Source organism: Gopherus evgoodei, chromosome 7 (genome assembly GCF_007399415.2).
Source record: "Gopherus evgoodei ecotype Sinaloan lineage chromosome 7, rGopEvg1_v1.p, whole genome shotgun sequence".
Lineage (NCBI taxonomy): Eukaryota > Metazoa > Chordata > Testudines > Testudinidae > Gopherus > Gopherus evgoodei.
This window is the reverse complement of record NC_044328.1, coordinates 8,079,527-8,098,970: the sequence shown is the minus strand read 5'-3', so window position 1 is coordinate 8,098,970 and position 19,444 is coordinate 8,079,527. Positions and strand designations below refer to the sequence as shown.

Genomic DNA, 19,444 nt, shown 5'->3' with positions numbered 1-19,444 from the left:
ACCTCCCTCAGTTCACAGGAACTTGAAAATGATTCTCATTCTAAACAAAGTGAAACTGACCAGGCCAAGTGCAGTGTCTAAGCTCAATGAAATGCAACAAGCAAACAGAATACATTCATACCTGCCAAGCCTCACGGGTATGATCCTCCCCTTGCAACATCCAGCAGGTTGTAGCAACTGCACCCCCTGGCTGCTGGTGACCACTAAGCCCATGAACTCAGAGCAGGAAACTCTCTCCTGTGATCTCAGTGTCCAGCTGCTGGTGCCCAGGTAGTGTGCAGGAGAAAGCAGCCTGATTTGAACATGTGAAGGACAGGGGCAGGCTGAGATGACAGAGCTGCTGGGGAGGAAAGGAAAGGTCATTAGGAGGAGAGACGTCTTGTGGACCATATGATTCTTGACAGAGACAATATGTCTCTTCTCCGGCTTCCCCTTAGAATGGTGCATTTGTCACTTACGTTCTTGCTGGAACCGCACAGTTAGACGTTGGATTTTTTCTGTACATCAGTACCATGGTTGTCATGGGTTTTTGCAGATTATATTTATTGACATGAACTGCATTCATTATATTCCCTGAGGAGGAGAATTTCTCTTTAAATCGGTCTGATTGCTCATGACAGCTGAAAAAAGCGCCATATATGGGGCTAGGGGCTGTTTCTCAATATGTAGTTCTCTAGATTAAAATCTTAATAATCAATGAATGATGTTTTCATGGATCTCAAGTTATTTAGGCCATTTCTGCTAGCTCTAACTGTTAGAGGGCTTATTCCTTCACCCTCTCACTTCCCTGGTCCTTCTGGCATGAACAGGGAGCAACAATACCCGAAGTCTGAAGGTGCAAACCATTCAATGTTTATTGGGGTGAAATTCCAACAAGCATGATTCCAGTTTCCTTCCTTAGTGTCCCCCTTCCCAACTCTCACACCACAGAGTCTTGCCTGTGTCCCTGTTCCCATTCCGCCCCTTAGCGAAACATGATCCCAATTCCCACACTCCCAGTCCCTGTTCCCATTGCCCCCTTACTTCCTGACTGACTGCAGACTATGTAGTAAAATTTGAGTTCTGCTTAGCTATACCTTAACCAATCATTTTACTGAAATGTAACTAACCAGTCCTAGCATACTGTAACGTGATTATTTAACCAACTATATCCCACCACCTTAATTGGCTTACACCCAACAAAATTAATTCTATAGCAGACAGAAACAATCACAGAACCAGACAGTGATTATACAGACAAACAATAGGGAAGTGGAGACTACAGTGACAGAACAATGCAGAAAAGAGGATTTCACATCCCAGCTCTTGATAAGTGAGTTCTTGCCAGACAGGATGCTATCAAACTAAGTTTCCTTTCACATCTTCTAGGCTCTTCCCTTTCTCTGGAGGTGACAGAAATATCAGGACAGGATTGTATTCCTAACAGCCCAATAGCACCTTATTTCAATGTGACTAGTTTGGAATGTGAGAATGTGACCATACACTTCCCAGTTTATGGCTGGCCTCTGCTGTTTAGCTGAAGGCCTTAGCCTAGGAACCAAGCCTCAGGCTGTCACAGTAAGAGAAGGCCCTTACACCGGCAGACAGTGATTTTGATTCTTTCTTTTATACCTCTGTTACTAGCTAAGTGATAAGAATACACCTAAATTCTTTAAGCATAGGCCTTTGCAGACAGGTCTGAATATCTATATCCTAACACTAATCAGTACAGGATTGTGTCCTTCAGCATAGTAACTCTGAGAATTGATACCTTTTCATCCCACAGGATCCCCAAAGCACTTTACATGTGGTAACATCATTCACCACTGAAATGCAGCTGCTTCTCCGTGGACACTCGGCTGACTTCTACAATTATGTTGGGTGACAGCTTACCCAGTATGAACTGCTAGGAATAATTTACACTCCCGGAGCGTTGCTGTGTGATTTACAATTTGTCAGGCCACCACTAGTAAGGCTCTACTGTTCTTGCAAATCACAACAAAAGGAAGAAAATGCCCTGGGACTTTTAGCATGCCATGCTTGTCATTATGTCACATACCATGGACAGATGTCATAGCCCTCGTCCAGACTAACCCGCGGCATCGGCGGGTTAAAATCGATTGTTCGGGGATCGATATATCGCGTCTAGTCTGGACGCGGTGTATCGATCCCCGAGCGCGCTTACATCGATTCCGGAACTCCATCAATCCGAACGGAGTTCCGGAATCGACACGGAGAGCCGCGGACATCGATGCAGCGCCGTCCAGACTGGTGAGTACCTCGATTTTAGAAATTCGACTTCAGCTACGTTATTCTCGTAGCTGAAGTTGCGTATCTAAAATCGATTTTAATTCCTAGTCTGGACGTGGCCATAGAGGCGGCGGGTGTAAAATTCAGACCCACCTGCTTCAAAAGCACTTGTGCTGAGGGAGAATCGCTAATTAATTGTTTCAGATGGGTGCAGTAATTTAGGAGCACAAGTCCCATTGAAAGTAAGACACACTGCTGAGCAGTTCTGATTCGGTTTAGCAGAGGGTAGTGACAGACACAGCATATGGCCTATTAAAGTAGATGGTCTCTAAATGGGTAAGGTTTTTTGCAGTTTTGGTTATCTCCACATTGTGTTATCATGGGACTTGGAGTCAAACACAGGAACGATTACTGGTAATTAGTCAAGTGAATTGGGGGCAGACATTTTAGGGGCACTGGGCAGCGCTGGAGAGATGTTTGTGTACCTAGCGAGGGTTTTAGTGTTTGCCACAACCTCTTTTGTTTCTCCACTTGCATTTGGGCTGCAGAGCTCGTCAAACTATGGTTCAAAATCATAAACTAAAATGAGCCCTTGTCGTGAGCTGGGTACAGATATTCAAGGACATGAGCATTAGTCACCACCAATGTTCCCCCTAATTTTTTACATCCATGTGCGGAATAAATTTTGTTACGGAGGTGACGTGTGGCGAGGGTGAGGCCGAGGGGTTCGGAGTGTGGGAGGGGGCTCAGGGCTGGGGTAGAGGGGTGGGAGGGTGAGGGCACCGGCTGGGGATGCGGGCTCTGGGTGAGGCTGGAGATGAGAGGGTTGGGGTGCAGTCTGCCCTGGGGCTGCAGCGGAGAGAGAGGATTCCCCCCATTCCTTTCTCGCCACAGCAGCCCGGGGCTGGGGGAAAGGCGCCTCTCACTGGCCATGGCAGCTCTGGGGCTGGAGTTGGGGGAGAGGCCCTTCTCGCCAGCCGCAGCAGCTCTGGAGCCGAGTCTGCAGGAAGAGGTGCCTCACCCAGGCTGAAGCAGCTCCGGGGCGGGGGAGAGGCACATTTCGCCAGCCACAGCAGCTCCGGGGCTGGGGAGAGGCACATTTCACCAACCACAGCAGCTCTGGTGCTGGGATGGGAGGAGAGGCCCTTTTCACCAGCCGCAGCAGCTTTGGAGCTGGGTCTGGGGGAGAGGCGTCTCCCCCTGGCCACAGCAGCTCCTGAGCTGGGGGAAAGGCTTGTCTCACCAGCCATGGCATCTCTGGAGCTGGGGCTGGGGGAGAGGTGCTTCTTGCTGGCCCAGGCAGCATCAGGGTTGGAGGAAAGGTGCCTCTCCCCCTTGCACACCTGTGCTGCCCTTGATAGCCTGCTGCATAGACACGCAACTTAGTGGGAGCTTAGGTCAACACTGCAGGTGACATGGGATCCCTGACAATGACAATGCCAGCATACAATCTGCAGCCAAGCCGGATCAACATGTTGCAGTTGTGTCTGGTCTCATACAGCTAAAGAGACGGAAAATGAGATGGATGACAGAATAGCCAATGTGCAATAATGAATTGGCCAATGCTGCACGCTCCACCTGGGAAACAAAGGAGAGTGAGGGGGGTGCCGACAGCTGGCTCTTGCCATGTGTGTGTTTCCTGTGCTCCTTCCCGCTAATCCATTTCCAGTTCTACCTCATCTCCATGGCAAAGGACCCTTTTCCATCTGTGACTATTCTTTATCTGCCTCCTAATTTTCCATCTCCTCCTAATAGATTTCTCAGCAAAACATCAGGTGCTATTTGCAATATTTGCCTTCTTACAGATCAATCATATTCCAAACGTGCCCATCCTGACAGTGTCCAGGCAGCAAGGGCTTGATTTTCAGAGGCGCTGATCATTGGCAAATCAAAATCAGTCCCCACACACAGAATTAAAGATCCACATTAATTGCAGTCTACACGGATGCTTGTCAGGGACTTGTTTTCACACACCTCTATGCTGGCAGCCCTGAGGACACCCAGAGAAGTTTGCACTCACTTTTTGAAATATATGGCCATGCAAAGCACCAGAAGTGCCTGTAAAAGGACTTTATCCTTCCATGCTCCTTGAGCAGCTGCTGTTGCAGAGAGGTGGGTTTTTTTTTTCTCTTCTCTTCAGGGTCACTTGTCTGTGCAAAATGATGACAAGTTGTTTTTCAGCCTAGGTGAAAGGAGACGTGTGTGCCCTAGAGATGAATCTCAACTTTACCCTCTTGCCATAATGCCCAGACGTCTCTCAAGATCACCTACTGCCCCTGTGAACACCAGCCTCTCTCTTTTTCCCAGGCTTAACTTTTGCCCATGTCAAGAACATTCTATGATTCTCAAGTTCGCCTCTTGTCCTAGTGTATTTTTCCATCCGAGGTTCAGCTGTTGTATTAGTGTTCAGGACCGCTCACGTTCACCTGGGACCACTGATGACCTGTGTTGTCCCAGTGCAACAGTACAGTATCCCTTGGGATCATCTCTGTTGTGTTGTCAAGACAGCAATTGATATTAATAATACTTGGCCCTTACATCACATCTTTCATTAAGGAATCTCAAAGCAATTTTCAAAGCCTGATAACACCCCACATAAATTAGCCCTGTATGATTATGCTCATGTCAGTGATGGGGAAAGTGAGGTCCAGAAACACAATGCGACCCAGCCCAAGTTGCAGAAAGTCTGTAGCAGAGCTGAAAGCAGATCCCTGTTAACTCTCACACTGCTCTACTAAGCACTAACCCAGATCCCTTCCCACCAACGGTTTATATTTAATTCTTTCTTTAGTTGTTTACTGATTCATCAAGTGAACTGGAAAAGTCGGAACGAGTCACATGCTATGTCCTAGTTGCAAATCCTGCACAAAATCTGTGTAAACATTCAGCTCCTCAGCTCATGTAAATCGGCGTAAGCTCCACTGCCCTTAAAGGGGCTGTGCCAGTTTACGCCAGTTGAGGATGTAACTACAGATTCGTGATACCCAGTGTTTAGATCTATGTGTAGAAACATGCCCTTTTAGAGCCTCGCGGCGCAGTTTACTGCTGCACAGAGTTCTCACCTGGGCCTCACTCTAGGAAACTCCAAGAGAAGCCAAATTAACTTTTATTTTTACTGTGGGTAAATTGGAATCTCTTTTTTTCACCACTTGCCTTTGTGTTATTATTCATTTTATGGTCTTTGATGAAAGAATGATTTCTTTTATGGAATTATCTTTGCCCATCATGCTTAATTCTGCAAATGAAGCAGATAAAGTCAATGAGGCCCAGTTAAGAACCCAAATGAATTCTGAACGCTAATTATTTTTGGAGGGGAGACTCCTGAAGATGAGTTAGGAGTTCATTATTTTGAGATGCTTCACCTTCAGTTTAGTTAGCTATGTATCCGAAGGGCAAAGGACGTAGAAGGACATTTTTTTTTAGGCTTATCATTTCCCCTAATAAGGATATGTATGTTAAACTGGTCAGAAAAGGGTAGGCCTCCCTGAACTACACACAGTCGCTTTGAAGTTGCCTCACCTACCTTTCCAGCAAAACACATCCCTAGCACTGTTCCACCCAGGAGATACAAAAGAGGACAAGTATCAGAGGGGTAGCCGTGTTAGTCTGGATCTGTAAAAGCAGCAAAGAATCCTGTGGCACCTTATAGACTAACAGACGTTTTGGAGCATGAGCTTTCGTGGGTGAATACCCACTTCGTCAGATGCATGTCATGCATCTGACGAAGTGGGTATTCACCCACGAAAGCTCATGCTCCAAAAGAGGACACAAGACCCCCAATGTGATTCCCACTGAAATCAAAAGAGTCTTTCCATTGACTTCATTGGGAATTGGCATAAACCTCAAATGTGGATTTTCCTTGAAAGCACAATGGGTTGAAATCCAGGTCAATCACTGCTTGAGTCTGGAGCAACGCCCAGTTTAGCTACCCCCATCTGACCCATCAGGACAAGATGTTAGTGCTTTATTCTGTACGAAAGCAAGAAACTCCCATTTGCCAAACCCGGGGCCAGCTTTGGATACCTTTGCTCCCACAGAGCAATAGTGCACTCCAGAAGTCCCACTGAGCCTATACAAGGAGTAAGGTACTACTTGGAGCCCTCTGAGTAGGGCTACCAGAATCTATGAAGAGGGGCCCAGTTCTAATTGAGGTTATTGCTGTTGCTTCAGGCTATGAAGCTCTTGCTTCTTCTAGGCTTGCATTAGGCTCCAAATACTGGCTCTTAAAATCTGGATATTTCCATATCCTTAATTATTTTAGTCATTTGTAGAAGTTTCTAAAATGTATTGGTTATCATTTCGCCCTTCCTCTGACCCCTGTGCAGTTGGAATTACTTAGGGAGCCTGGTTTTACATACATGAAAAACAGTGGCAATAAAAAACCAAAAACTTTCTAAAATATTTCTAAATGAGTTCCCCTCTCGCTCAATTATGAGCGAGCTGGGTAATGGACTTGGATGTCTAATGCCGATGAGAACCAAGCCTCCATATTGCTCAGATGGCTTTGAATTCCTCAGAGTGTATCAGATCTCCTTATCCTTCTGCAGATTGTTCAGAGCTGCCTGGAAAGAGCTATGAACAGGAAACCTTTTGCAGGGCATAAAAGCAATTTTTATTGGTCCTGTAAGACCCAGGAGCTGGGTTACATATTCTTCAGTGCCACCAACTGGCATTTTCCCTATTAACTAATTGTTTACATATACACATCTCTCATTTACCCAGCATTCCTGGAATACAGATGATTTCTTAAGACTCACCTTTGCTGCAATGCCTACAAAGCCCAGCCTGCTGTTGAGGGCTAAGGGGGGTGATGAGCTGTGATTGTCCCTTTTCTCCTCCCTTCCTCTCCTCTTTACTCCTACTAACTTCTTCATTCCTGCCATCCCTGTCCATCCTATCTCCAGGGCTGGCACCAGCTCAGCAAGCAGGTGCTCGGGGTGGCCAAGGGGAAGAGGCTGCACGTTGGGCTTTTCGGTGGCAATTCGGCGGTGGGTCCCTCGGTCCCTCTCGGAGAGAAGGACCTGCCACTGAATTGCGCCGAAGAAGAAAGCAGCGCGGTGGATAGGGATTGTCTTCTGAGTATGTCTACACTGCATCTGGGAGGTGTGGTTCCCAGCACGGACACACAGATTCAGGCTAGTGCATTAACACTACCAAGGTGGATGTTGTAGCAAGGGAAGAGGCTCAGGCTAATCACCTGAACTCAGACCACGGGTGCTTTCATGCTGCAGTGGACTTGTTATGCACTGAAACCAAAAACAGAGCCGTGCCTGCTTCAAAAAAGAGGGATGTCCTTGGGACAGATGGCAGGTCTCCGTGCTCCCCCTTACCCCTCTGTGTTTGGAAGGTGGACCACAAAGATGTGCCGTAAGATCACACTGCCCTAGGCAATGCTCTAACCGTCTCCAGCTCCGATCTGCACCGCGGGATGGGCAAGAACAAAAACGAGGGCAGGCAGCAATTGTTGAGGAATCAAAGCCAACACCTGCAGGATCCACAAATCAGAAGCCTGGCTAAGAAAACCTTGTTCAGGTGACCTCTGGCAGGAGAAGAGGTTGTGCCTGGCTGCTCACATCCCTTGTGTGCCGTGAGGCTTTCACAACAGCCCTGTGCTCATAATGCTTTGATTGTTCTGCAGGAAGAGAGCTGCTTTTATACAGGAATTCAGTGTTATCCAGTGTGCGCAGCAGGACAAGTGGGATTTTAATGCTTCTGGACTGTGCTTGTGCCAGGCAAACACTCTGGGGCACTCTCCTATCGGTCATTCTCATGCCCGAGCTGATCCATGCTGATCAGCCATAGTGGTTGCACATTACATGTGTCTTTAGCTGGACTGAGACTTGCACAATTCCCATCTCCACCACCTCCCTTCCCACTCAGCACTGCTGGGTGCTCTGCACCAGAAATAACATAACAGGCTTGTTATGCTATTTGCTGCAGCTTGCATGAAAACGACACCACGGTCAATCCCTGCCTAGGGCCTGGGCTCAAGTCGCAAAGGACAAAGAACAACCTTACAAGGATATGAAGATGGCTACTAGGTCACAGCTGGGGCTAGTTGGAGCTTGGCTGATGCTATGTCTGTTACTGCCACAAGCCATTAATGTCCATGGTTTTAGATCATTTCCATCAATATCTGTCCCTCCTTTTGAGGGGATGCGGTGTCCCCTGTAGCTGTCAGGCTCTGAGGTCTAGCCTACTTGAGTGCTTAAAGACCGGTGTAGCTTGTGCTCCATTCGCGTACCGGGGTGCATCTCCTCTCTAACCACACTGTTCAGAGCTAAGCAATTCAATCACATCCACAGCATCGGCAGCTGCATCTTGACAAGCTAATATTATTTATTCTTCCTCTCAAGAGAAATATATTTACGACATGTTTTGGTACCACTAACAAGATTTGAAAAGTATAAATGAGATAGATCTTTAAAAATAAAAGGCCTATTGTCAGTTGTTGCCAAATATATATTGGATCAAGGGTGCCGAGTCAAGTGAGCAGGGGCCAAAATGAAATACAGGATCCAACAGTATTGACAAAAATCAGGAAGAATGTTAAAAATAAAACCCAAACCAATCAATCTCCAACCATGATGAGTGATAGTCAAAGAACACCTAACAGCATCTCCATAGCTTTACTGAAATAGCCTAATTTGAGATGGTCTAAAAATGATGGGCATGTATGTTTCCCTGAGAATTTTTGTTAGTCTTTGAAAATGAATAAAAATTTATTTAAAGCAAATTAGATTAAATAGTGGGCACAAGTGTATAGCCCTTCCCGAATTTCACTTGGCTGTAAAAACCCAACACTGTCCTGTTGGGTTATTTTCAAGTTTTCCAACTACCTCTGCCCCAAAACACCCCATCCCCGACTAATCTTGTGCATGTTAAAAAAGTGGAAAATTGTTCACTACCCTGAGAACTGATAAGATGGATGAAATAACTGGATAAATTGAGGCTGTAAGTATCCAAACACCACATGCTGCAAAAGCCTATACATCATTTACATCAGGAGTCAGCAGCCTTTCAGAAGTGCTGTGCTGAGTTTTCATACATTCATTCTAATTTAAGGTTTCATGTGCCAGTAATACATTTTAATGTTTTTAGAAGGTCTCTTTCTATAAGTCTCTAATATATAACTAAACTATTGTATGTAAAGTAAATAAGGTTTTTAAAATGTTTAAGAAGCTTCTTTTAAAATTAAATTAAAATGCAGAGCCCCCCGGACCGGTGGCCAGGACCCAGACAGTGTGAGTGCCTCTGAAAATCAGCTCACGTGCCGCCTTTGGCATGCGTGCCATAGGTTGCCTACCCCTGATTTACATGTTTGATACTTTCATCCTCTCTGCCCTGTCTGTTTAGACAGTAAACTCTTTGTGGCAGTGTCTAATCACTTATTATGGGTATGTAAAGCGCCTAACAAGATGTGGCCCTGATCTCAGTTGAGAGCCTTCAGGAACTACTGGAATACAAACAGTAATAATATATTCTTGAAAAAGAGTTACTGTGTACATCATCAAGAGCATCCTGAAAAGGAAAACCTGCCTCGCTGTGGTTGAGGAAAGCAATCTTCAAATAGAGTTCACGCCAAAGCCTGATTCCCCTGCTCTACAGGCATTAGTCCTGGATGGGCTCCATGCCAGCAGAGTGGTGCTCAAATCCTGAAGTAGCATCTGTTCTCTGTCTTATTCCCTGAAGTGCGAGGAACCCTTATTGGGTGGATCTATAGGTTGATTCATAAATGCTGAAGTTAAAAGGACTATCATGAAACTCTAGTCTGACCTCCTGCATAGCATAGACCATTACATTTGATCCACTGATTTTTATCTTTTCCTTTTTTATTTTAGCTTTGCATGTGCGGATACTGCAGGGCATTCATCTGCAATTCTTGGGTTGGCATTGCAAACGCTTAAGTACATGAGTACTAATACTCATGTGAGCAGTCTCTTTGATGTCAATAGGATTACCTCTATGAGTAAGGATACTCATGTAACTAGTTGGTATCAGTCGCTACTGGTAGCACATAAATATCTGTACTGTCCTGAGAGCTGTACCTATCTGCTGTTCCTTTTTTCTTTAGAAGATACAGTGAATCTCTGTTGACTTGCCGTGATTTCTCTAAAGCCATGACCACATACAATTTACTAACCTTTTTTTCCCCCCGTTTCTTCCAGATTTCAGAAATATTGATCCACAAACTGAACCAAAACTTGGTACAGTTTGAGTTGAAGCCTGGGGTTCGAGTCCTGGTCCATGCAGCCCATTTATCAGCAGGTCAGTGTTCACCCCCTCAAAGTCTTGCCCGTTGTTGAGTGGCAAAATCTACTGTGGGTTCCTTGCTAGCAGCACAGTCAGATCTACCAGCCATCATACTTGGAATACTTTATATTTGGAGTAAGCATTCATAACTCTGGTGAAGGGGCATACATTACAGTGCCACACAAGCCTACATTTATTCATCATACCCCCAAGTTTTATTAGTGATTAGCGACAGCTAGTGCAACTGCATACAATATCTCTGGGGACCATGTTGTATGAAGTGTATGTATGGTTGATGCATCACTGTACGTCAGGGACTGTACGCAACTCCGGGGGGGAATGAAGGTTGCCACAGCTCTGCCAGGAACTAAAAACAGTGTGGGGGTGATTCAGGAGAATCACTCCGGTTATAAACACTTCCAGAAAGGTACCATCCACTGGGGAAGCTTGCATATCCTGATTGAAAGTGGATTTCCCAAAGACCAACAAAGGCTGTGTTTAAACTGACTCGGGCCTTCTTTCTGATCCAGCACATGGACAGGACCAACAAATGGACAGTGCTGACTGGGTTGAAAAGGAAGCAGGGAACTAATTCTGGTGGCCAGATGAGATGTTGATCAGAAAAAGCCAGAGTTAGAGAAGGGTGGGAAGCCTGGAAATGATTCAGAGAATCTAGCACCAGAGTCAAAACCTCAGACCTAAGAGATCCAGGGAGGTGTCATGCTGGCAGGCCCCAGGAAACCTATCCTCTCCACACAGCTATCCCAATAGACATCAATCCAAATGTGCACTATTCTTGCCACAGTCAAGCAATGAAGGCTGCCACCTGTTTTGAATTTTGTTTTAGACCTTTAAAACCCACCTAGAGTAGGACTGTGATCTATCGATAGGGTCCTAGGCATATATACATACAGCCCTGCAGCAATACGCTAGCAATTCTGGTGGGCTTTTGTCCCTTTGGTGGATGCCCCTGAGATGAAGACAGTACCACCAAAATCATTCACACTTGTGACCTGAGCCAGGTCTGACGGCTGATAGCCACAAGTGAAAGCCTCAGGGTGCTCCTGCAACTGCACCAGCTAGTCCTCTGTAATACCATTCACCCATCTGCAGTACTGTAAATCATCTGTAACGATGCACAGGATTGATGGCGTACGTGTACACCCACACAGCTGCTTCTTCATGCTTGTATTGGAGCCTCGGTGATATTGTCAGCACTCACTCTGCCTGAGTGTTCAGCTCTGCCTTGCCCACATGTTACTCCTCATGAAGATGAATAATGACCACTGGAGGTCTCAGCATTTCTGCACCTGTGGCTCTGTTGCTTAGGCCTAACCAGGAGAAGGATTAATTTGTGGTGATTCTGGACAACAGGCTGCAGCCCATTCATCACATTCCTTCCTACGGCTCAGCCAAGAACAAAACAAAACAACCCACATATGTGAGGCAAACTAATATATACCAATATTCTGTGCCCAGCAGTAGAAGGGCTGTTGGTAACCCGGCTCTAATCCCAGCATTATAACAAGAACGTTGAGCGACACTGAACTTAACTAGTCAGAGAGCCACTTTGTCATCGCCTAGAGAATCAGACCCACAAAGGAATGAGACAGGCTCAGAAGACAAAAGGTGTTTACAATTAAGCATTGTTTAATAATGATGTTTATCCTTCATGGGAGTGATTTTCCTGAAGCCAGAACATCAAAGCGGAATGTTTCACTTAGCCGTCTTTAGATAGCGGCCGAAACAGAGATTTCTCTGTATTTTATCTGGCTGTGTGTGACTGCTCTGTGTGTGTGTGCGTGCATGAGTTGTGTTTCAGAGTATGTGCATAAGCATGCGCTAGTGTGGTTGTGTGTATTTGAGCAACTGCAGCACATGTTTGTTGCCTCTGTTTATCGTGTATGTGTCTGCTGGATGCAACTGATTACATACAACAGCTAGAGAAAGTCGTGTGCTCATTTGTGTATGCTGTGTGTCTGGTCTGACTACAGTGTGACTGCTTTATTTACGTAACAGTGTGCATGTGATTGCGTGTCTGTGCGTGCGTGCCCGCTCATGCACATGTGCCTTTGTTTTGTGTGTGCATATATGAGTGACTGTGTGTGTCCGTCACTCTGATTTGGTGTAATTTGTCATTTATTCTTGGAGTAGCCATCACATCAGCCTCAGGATGCTTGTATTGTCTTAAACACACATCATGTAAGGGGTGTTATCAAGAGTTGCCTGAGGCTTGAGGGAGAGGTGCTGAGAGTACGCGCCTTTATTTTCTTGTACCTACATGCTTCCATCCCATGGAAATCTCACCGGATGTAGGATGGTAGAAGGTGGGGAGAGAAATAAGGGAGAAGAGAGTGTACAAAGGGGGAAAGGGAGGAAGGCAGAGGTTAGGAATGGGGAAAGGTGTCCTACATCACTCCCACCACTCTCCTTAGAGCATAGGGTGTGGAAGGAGTGACCACCATCACAGAGCAGAGATGCCAAGGCTCCGTCGGAGTGGGAAAGCCAGGATCCATCCAGATAATGAACACAACCGAGCACAAAGCACAAGAGCAACACATTATTTTGGCTGCCAATATTGTTTACTCCTATAGAATACAGCTGGCACTTCCCTCTTCAACCACTCCGGTGTCCAATACAAATCAGCAGCCTATTCATGTGGATCTGTATGTCATGGTTGACTAGAACTCTATAGCAGGGGTTCTCAAACGGAGTCGGAACCCCTCAGGCGGTTGCAAGATTATTACATGGGGGGGGGATCACAAGCTGTCAACCTCCACCCCAAACCCCATTTTGCCTCCAGCATTTATAATGGTGTTAAATATATTAAGAAAGGTTTTTAATTTATAAGGGGGGTTGCACTCAGAGACTTGCTATGTGAAAGGGGTCAGAGGAAAAAAAAGTTTGAGAGCCACTGCTCTGTAGGAAGCCATAGGAATAGCTACTCTTCCAACAATTGATTGCCTCTAGGAGGTGATCCTTACACCTGATGGGAATATGCTCTGGAGAGACCATGAAGTGGTGGTTAGACAGATATCACTACAAAGGTACATGGCTAGGGAACAGTATCTGTTTAGAACGTTATTTCCAGTCCATGCTGTGTGGCTATTCTAAAGATCTGCTCTCTTGTAGTTCCCCTGGTGGACCTCACGCCCAGTCACAGTGGTTCGGCCATGCTGATGCTGCTATCTGTGGTGTTTGTGGGATTAGCCGTTTTTGTAATTTACAAGTTCAAAAGGTATGACCTTCCCCTCCCCCCGCCCCCGTTGTCTACGGACTCAGGTCTAACAAGTATGACGTAACGTGATCCATAGCGTACACAGCAATGATGGTTTCTGTTAATGTTTTAGGAAGATTCCGGGCATTAATGTTTATGCACAGATGCAGAATGAGAAAGATCAAGAGATGGTCAGTCCAGTCAGTCAAAGGGAAAGCATGCCTAATATCCCTCAAAGTGAACTGATGAGCCCTGAGCAACTAGTAGATGAGAAGTTGGATACCCGGCCCATAGGTAAATAACTTCCAGCAGCCAACCGCTGGTTAGATTCTGAGTTCTAACTGGCTAGACTTATTCTGAACCTTCCCACCACCCTTACCCTCTACTGCTGTGTTAACATCTCACAAAGCCACCAAGCTAACTCCTCCTCCCCTCCACTTCCCTATGATGGAAAAGAAATTTAACAACCTGAGTCTTTGGCCATGTAGTTTTCTGTGTAGTCCTCTCTCCTCCCGAAAAACTCTGTAATCATTTCATCGCTAACATGTGCTGTCAGAGAAATGTCATCGCGTTTCTGGCACCTATGTAATTTTGGGGTAAGCACTAGATTGAATGCATAAAAGGAGGTCCCCTTTTTCCGGTACACGGGGGCAGGAGGGCAGCTCGGTAAGTACAGCTTAAAAGCTCAGCCTGAAATGATGTGTTTGGTACCATGGCACATGAGCTACTCCTAATGGCCGGGCAAACCGTGAAATCACCACAGTCGGCCTCTTGGGGAGCAGAGCAAAATATGGATCTCAGTATTGGACAGCAGGGTTCACCATCAAGCAGACTTCTCTCAGAGGGGGAATAAACAGCAGTGTTGTTGACTGGTGATGTTGGGAATGTACAAACAGGCTTTAGTTAGAACCATAATAAACACAGGAGGACTATCCATCTCTCAGTTACTCTGGTGCAATCCCTAGTAACTTCAATGCAGTAGCACCAGTGTAATGGGATATAAGAATAAGACTCAAAATCAGCACCTATAGAAAATAGTTAAGGGAAAGATTTGTGGCCATGACTCAGGATGTGCTCAAATTCATTCCCGTTCAGCGAAGTACTTGTGCAAGTGTTTAGCTTACATGCGTACGTCTCACTGAGGACAAAAGGACATAGGGCCATGCTTAAGTACTTTGCTGAACTGGGGGCCTAGATGAATGTGGGAAGAATTTAAATTGAACTCTTCCCTTAGCTGATGGGGTGAGGTTGACAGTTTCTGCTGAAGTAGGTCTCTACAGATATTCTGAGCATTGTTGTCTGTGGCTTGTAAAGTGACCCTTCTGCAATCCTTGGCCTTAGGAGTGGACCCACTGAGGTCCCTGAGAGGCCTTGTATGACTAAGAATGACTCTTGTAACTAAGGGCTAGAGAATGGGCCCCAGTTTTAGGGAAGCATCCATTTGTAGCTGCCTGGCCTTGAGCACAGACGAGTTATGTTTTAACAGAGCACGGACCTGTGGGGAAAAGGGAATTTAAAACTGATCTGAGGCACCAACTGAGGCTTCCCCTAGTGAATGGGAACCTTTATTTGAAGGCGGCCTCACATAGGGGGCACCCCACAGCGATTAAGGAGAGAGGGAATGTGATTCTGGCCAGTGACCTGGGAGTTGACTTAATTCAGGGCAGCACTTAGGCTGCTCTGTCTTGTGCTGGGGGCCGGTTTGACCCACCCCAGGATCAAGGAGGAGGACAGGCAGCAACAGGCCACCTATGCGTTTCCTCTACAGGTGTGCTGGGGAGCAGCTGAGAATGTAGCCATCCAGCGTTACTAGGTCTAGCTAGAGCAGCTTGTGTCTCTTACGTGAGTCAGAATTTTGCCATGATATTTCCCAGGTCCATCGTGTGCTGTTGGCTGCTGTATAACTAATGTACCACAAATGCATTTTAAATATTGCCCCAGCTGAGACTTTGTGGAACCCTGTGGAGGTCTATGGGGTTGCAGAACGGGAAGGATTAATACATTATCATAAAGTAACGACCGAATAAGCCCCTCTAGATATGTCTATGCTCCCAACCAGGAGGTGTGCCTCCCAGCCCAGGTAGACAAACCACTCGAGCTAGCATGCTAACAAACAGCCGTGTAGTCACTGTGACACAGGCAGCAGCTTGAGCTCAAACCCAAGGGATCAGATGAGCCTGGATGCGAGCAGCTAGCCTGAGCCATTTCCAGCGGCACAGTAGCCACGCGGCTATTTTTAGTTTGCTAGCTGGAGCAGAGCAGAAACAAGGCTGTCTGTCTAGCTGAGACTCTCACCTCCCAGCTGCAGTGGAGACATACCCTAAAATCCTGTCAGCGAGAAGAGCAAGCAAGCCAGAGGGGCGCTCGCTGGTGACAGGAATAGGCCTGGAGCTGTGTGTGAGGGGATCATAAAGCACAAAGATTCATAGGGTGGCATTCACAAGGGAGACTTAGGTACGGGCAGGTACTTTGTCTGGTTTTAAACCAGACTGTCCTCTTCTTGGTTTGTTCCCCCCGATATGGAGATAAAACCGAATGTGGTTTAGGCTGGTATCAGACGGGGGCTGCCATTTTGAAGAGCGCACATTGTGAAGTAGTGGAATGTCTGGTATTCTGGGAAGGCAGCAGTGGTCACAAGAGTGCCACTTTAGCTGCCACGGGCATTCACAAAACCACTACGTCCAACTGCAGCCTAACCCTGTCGGCTCCTGAAGTCCTTAAGCACCTCGGTTTCTGCCATTAAAAGTCTCTCGGGCACCTAATTCTCAGCGGCCAGGCATTAACACTGTCCTGACAACTGTCCAGGAGCTCAGAGCCTAACACTCCTCAGCCCCAGCAGGGTTCACACGGCGTTCCCCCACCTGTCTTGCCTTTGAGGCCCAGTCAGGTAGATGTGCTCTGAACACACCTAAACCTACACAAAATGGCTGGAGGAGGTGGTGTTGCACCCCCTCCCCCATAAAGTTTAGCGTAGAGGTTAGAGCAGCCCTCACATGAGTCACCTATGTTCAGTTCCTCCCGTCCCCCATCCCCTGGGCCAGATGTGTAGCAGGGATTTGAATTTGGGTCTTCCACCACAATGCCCTGGCCCCAGACACCTCCAACAGGAGAGACTGAGAGCACCTTGCCCCAGAATACCCCATAGCCAGAGGGTTAGGGCGCTCTCCAGGGAGGTGGGAGACCCCTGTTGCACGTCAGGCAGAGTGGGGAAACTGAGCCTGGCTCTCCCACATCCTGTAATCAATGGGCTAGAGCTCCTATGGAGGCACCGCCTCCTTCGCTTTCCTTGAAAAAGGACTGATCTGCCATAGGCACCTAACTCCAGGAGAGGGTTCATGGCTGAGACTGGTGCCTGCCTGCGGCCTTGAATTAGATGCGCAGGTTTAGATCACATCCCTCTCCTCAGCATTTCCTATTGGCTAGCTTGGGAGGCTCAGTGGGCGCTGACTTTTGTGAAGCCCGTTCTTAGGCACCTGTCTCCCCAAGCATATAGGGAGCTTGGGTGGCGAATCTCATTTTCACCAGTACTAGTCCTGTGTGATAACCTCAGGTCTTTCTGGAGATCAGCATTTTTTTTTTCAGGGCATTTTCTTTTGGGGAACCAAAGCAATAGACATAATGGGATGTTTCTCATCAGTGTGGTGTTTGTTTTGAAGCAGTTTTTTCCCCTCTGCAAACGGAGACTAACATCCATGCCTTGTACGTTTAGGAAATCCAAAGGCTGAGGGCGTTGGGTCCCACTCACGCCTCCACAGCCCAAAGCACAGTAGCTCCTTGTCGCAGAAAACCCTTCTTTTGCAAAGACAAATCAGACAGTGGGTTGTCAAGTCTCCGACACCTTTTCACAGCAGATGCCAGTACATGAGTCAGTGTTATACATTATTTCGTAGAAACACAGTTTTCCCCCATCCTCCCTTCCCGCTATCTCTTTTCTTCGACGTGAGTGAATCATCTTCATCAGAAAGAAGAACAAGACGTTCCATTCAACCTTCTAAGTGGCACGAGAACATTCCTGGGAAGAATGTGTCAGGCTCGACCAATGAAATCCTCACACCAAAGGGCGAGACACCTTAAAATCTTTCATTCTCCGGAAACACTTGTATTATTCAGCTAACTCTTGCTTTTGTTTTGTTTTTCTCTTTACCACAGGAAGTATTTCCATAGCTGCTGAGACTCAAAGCACAAAAGAAATCCCTACCTATGTAAATGTTTGAACCAAGGACACCGGTACATCTGTATATAGATATATAGATATATAGATATATATATAAAAAGAAAACTCACTGCATTCGGACTTTTTAATTCTTCAGACGACAAAAGGTTTTTAGCTTTAATCCTGTGCATGTGGACATGATACCCAGACCGTGGCTGGAATTGCAGTGTACAGGTGCTCTATTTTAATAGGGAGAAAGGAAACCACCTGTTGCCCCCATAGCCCTTCCCCTCCCCCACAGCTCACTTTCCTCTCTTTTCTGATCAATCTCTTATTTGTAGAACGTTCATAATGATAGTGGCCAGCAATGTGCATGGGGTCTTTTTGAAGGGTCGGGGGTGGGGGAATAAGAGTATTTGGCTCTAGAGTTAACTGCTTTTTTAGCACTGCAGGCTGTGGGGGGGGTAGCTACCCCCAGCCAACTTTCACGAGCCACACAGAAATACACAGGAGTAGACACTGCACCATTTATGGATCAGTTTGGTTTTTGTCTTCGTTTGGACCTTCACTTTCTCCATCCTTTGTTCTGCCGCCTGAGAGTGCTCGTAGCTCCCTGCAGCGAAGCCAGGAAACCAGCCCCTAAGCTGCAAAGCCGGATGCTTTCTTTAAAAAAAACTGTTTTGCCCATTCACACTGAGGCATCTGCCCAAGTGGCATGATCCAGAGGCAGCCCCCATGCAGGCCACCCAATCTCACAGCATGGCAGGATCCGGGATAAGTTTCTACAGCCCGTAGTCCTGCCCTGCAAATATCATGAACCCAGCTGCCTCCCACTACCCCTTCTGGACTTCATTCTCCATCGTGTGTGCTGTCATTTAGACCCATGCAAAGGGAGGGGGGGATGCTGCCAGCTCACCCTGGTAATGGTTTCATGCCCACTTTGCATGGTCTAAATCACCCACTGGGCACCCTCTCTGCCTAGTTATCCTTTCTGTGGAGATACATACTTCTATTAGCCACAGGCATTGACCTCACTCACTATTATATTTGCAACTACCGCTTTAAGCAAGATGGGAAAGGTGTTTTGTTTTGTTCTTGCAGCCACTGTATAATAGCCCCCAGGATTCTAACTGGCCCTTGAAGTCTGGCATTAGCCAACTTATTTTTATAGTAAGCCACTTAAAAAGTTTTCTTATAGTCTTGGAACTACTGCTGATTTTAAAATGACTTTTTTGATGTATTTTCTTTCTTGGTTAAAGATAATGTAGTGTTCTGTACAATTGCTATTGTTTATTGCTTTTACAGTCATATTTATTAAACAGATGATCTCTAAGGGAATGCCTGTGTGTGTTTGTTGCTCATTTAACTCACAGGCCCTATCTCAAGGGAGGGCCGAATTTTGTTGGAAAACCTATCCCTGACGTGACACCACCTCTTCCTAGTTCTTGTCAGCCATAGATAGCAAAGCACTTTACAAGTGAGACAAGCACAACTATCTTCATTTGGCAGAGAAACTGAGACACACAGAGGTGAAGTAATCTATCCAAGGTCTCCAAGTAGGCCAGTTGCAGAGCTGTGAATAGGTTTCTTGA

At 46.5% G+C, this 19,444-nt stretch overlaps 1 protein-coding gene across 1 annotated transcript in view; it reads left to right on the top strand.

The window, feature by feature from the left end:
• The window catches only part of LOC115655346 (VPS10 domain-containing receptor SorCS1-like), a gene marked incomplete at its 5' end in the record, with an annotated part of 426,699 nt that extends 407,537 nt beyond the window's left edge, over positions 1-19,162 (top strand). Inside the window, 4 exons of the mRNA XM_030570701.1 lie at positions 10,398-10,497; positions 13,615-13,720; positions 13,833-13,993; positions 17,849-19,162. Coding sequence (XP_030426561.1) covers positions 10,398-10,497; positions 13,615-13,720; positions 13,833-13,993; positions 17,849-17,913 — 432 coding nt within the window. The remainder of the gene's footprint in view (positions 1-10,397; positions 10,498-13,614; positions 13,721-13,832; positions 13,994-17,848) is intronic.
• Between the last annotated feature and the right edge of the window lie 282 nt (positions 19,163-19,444).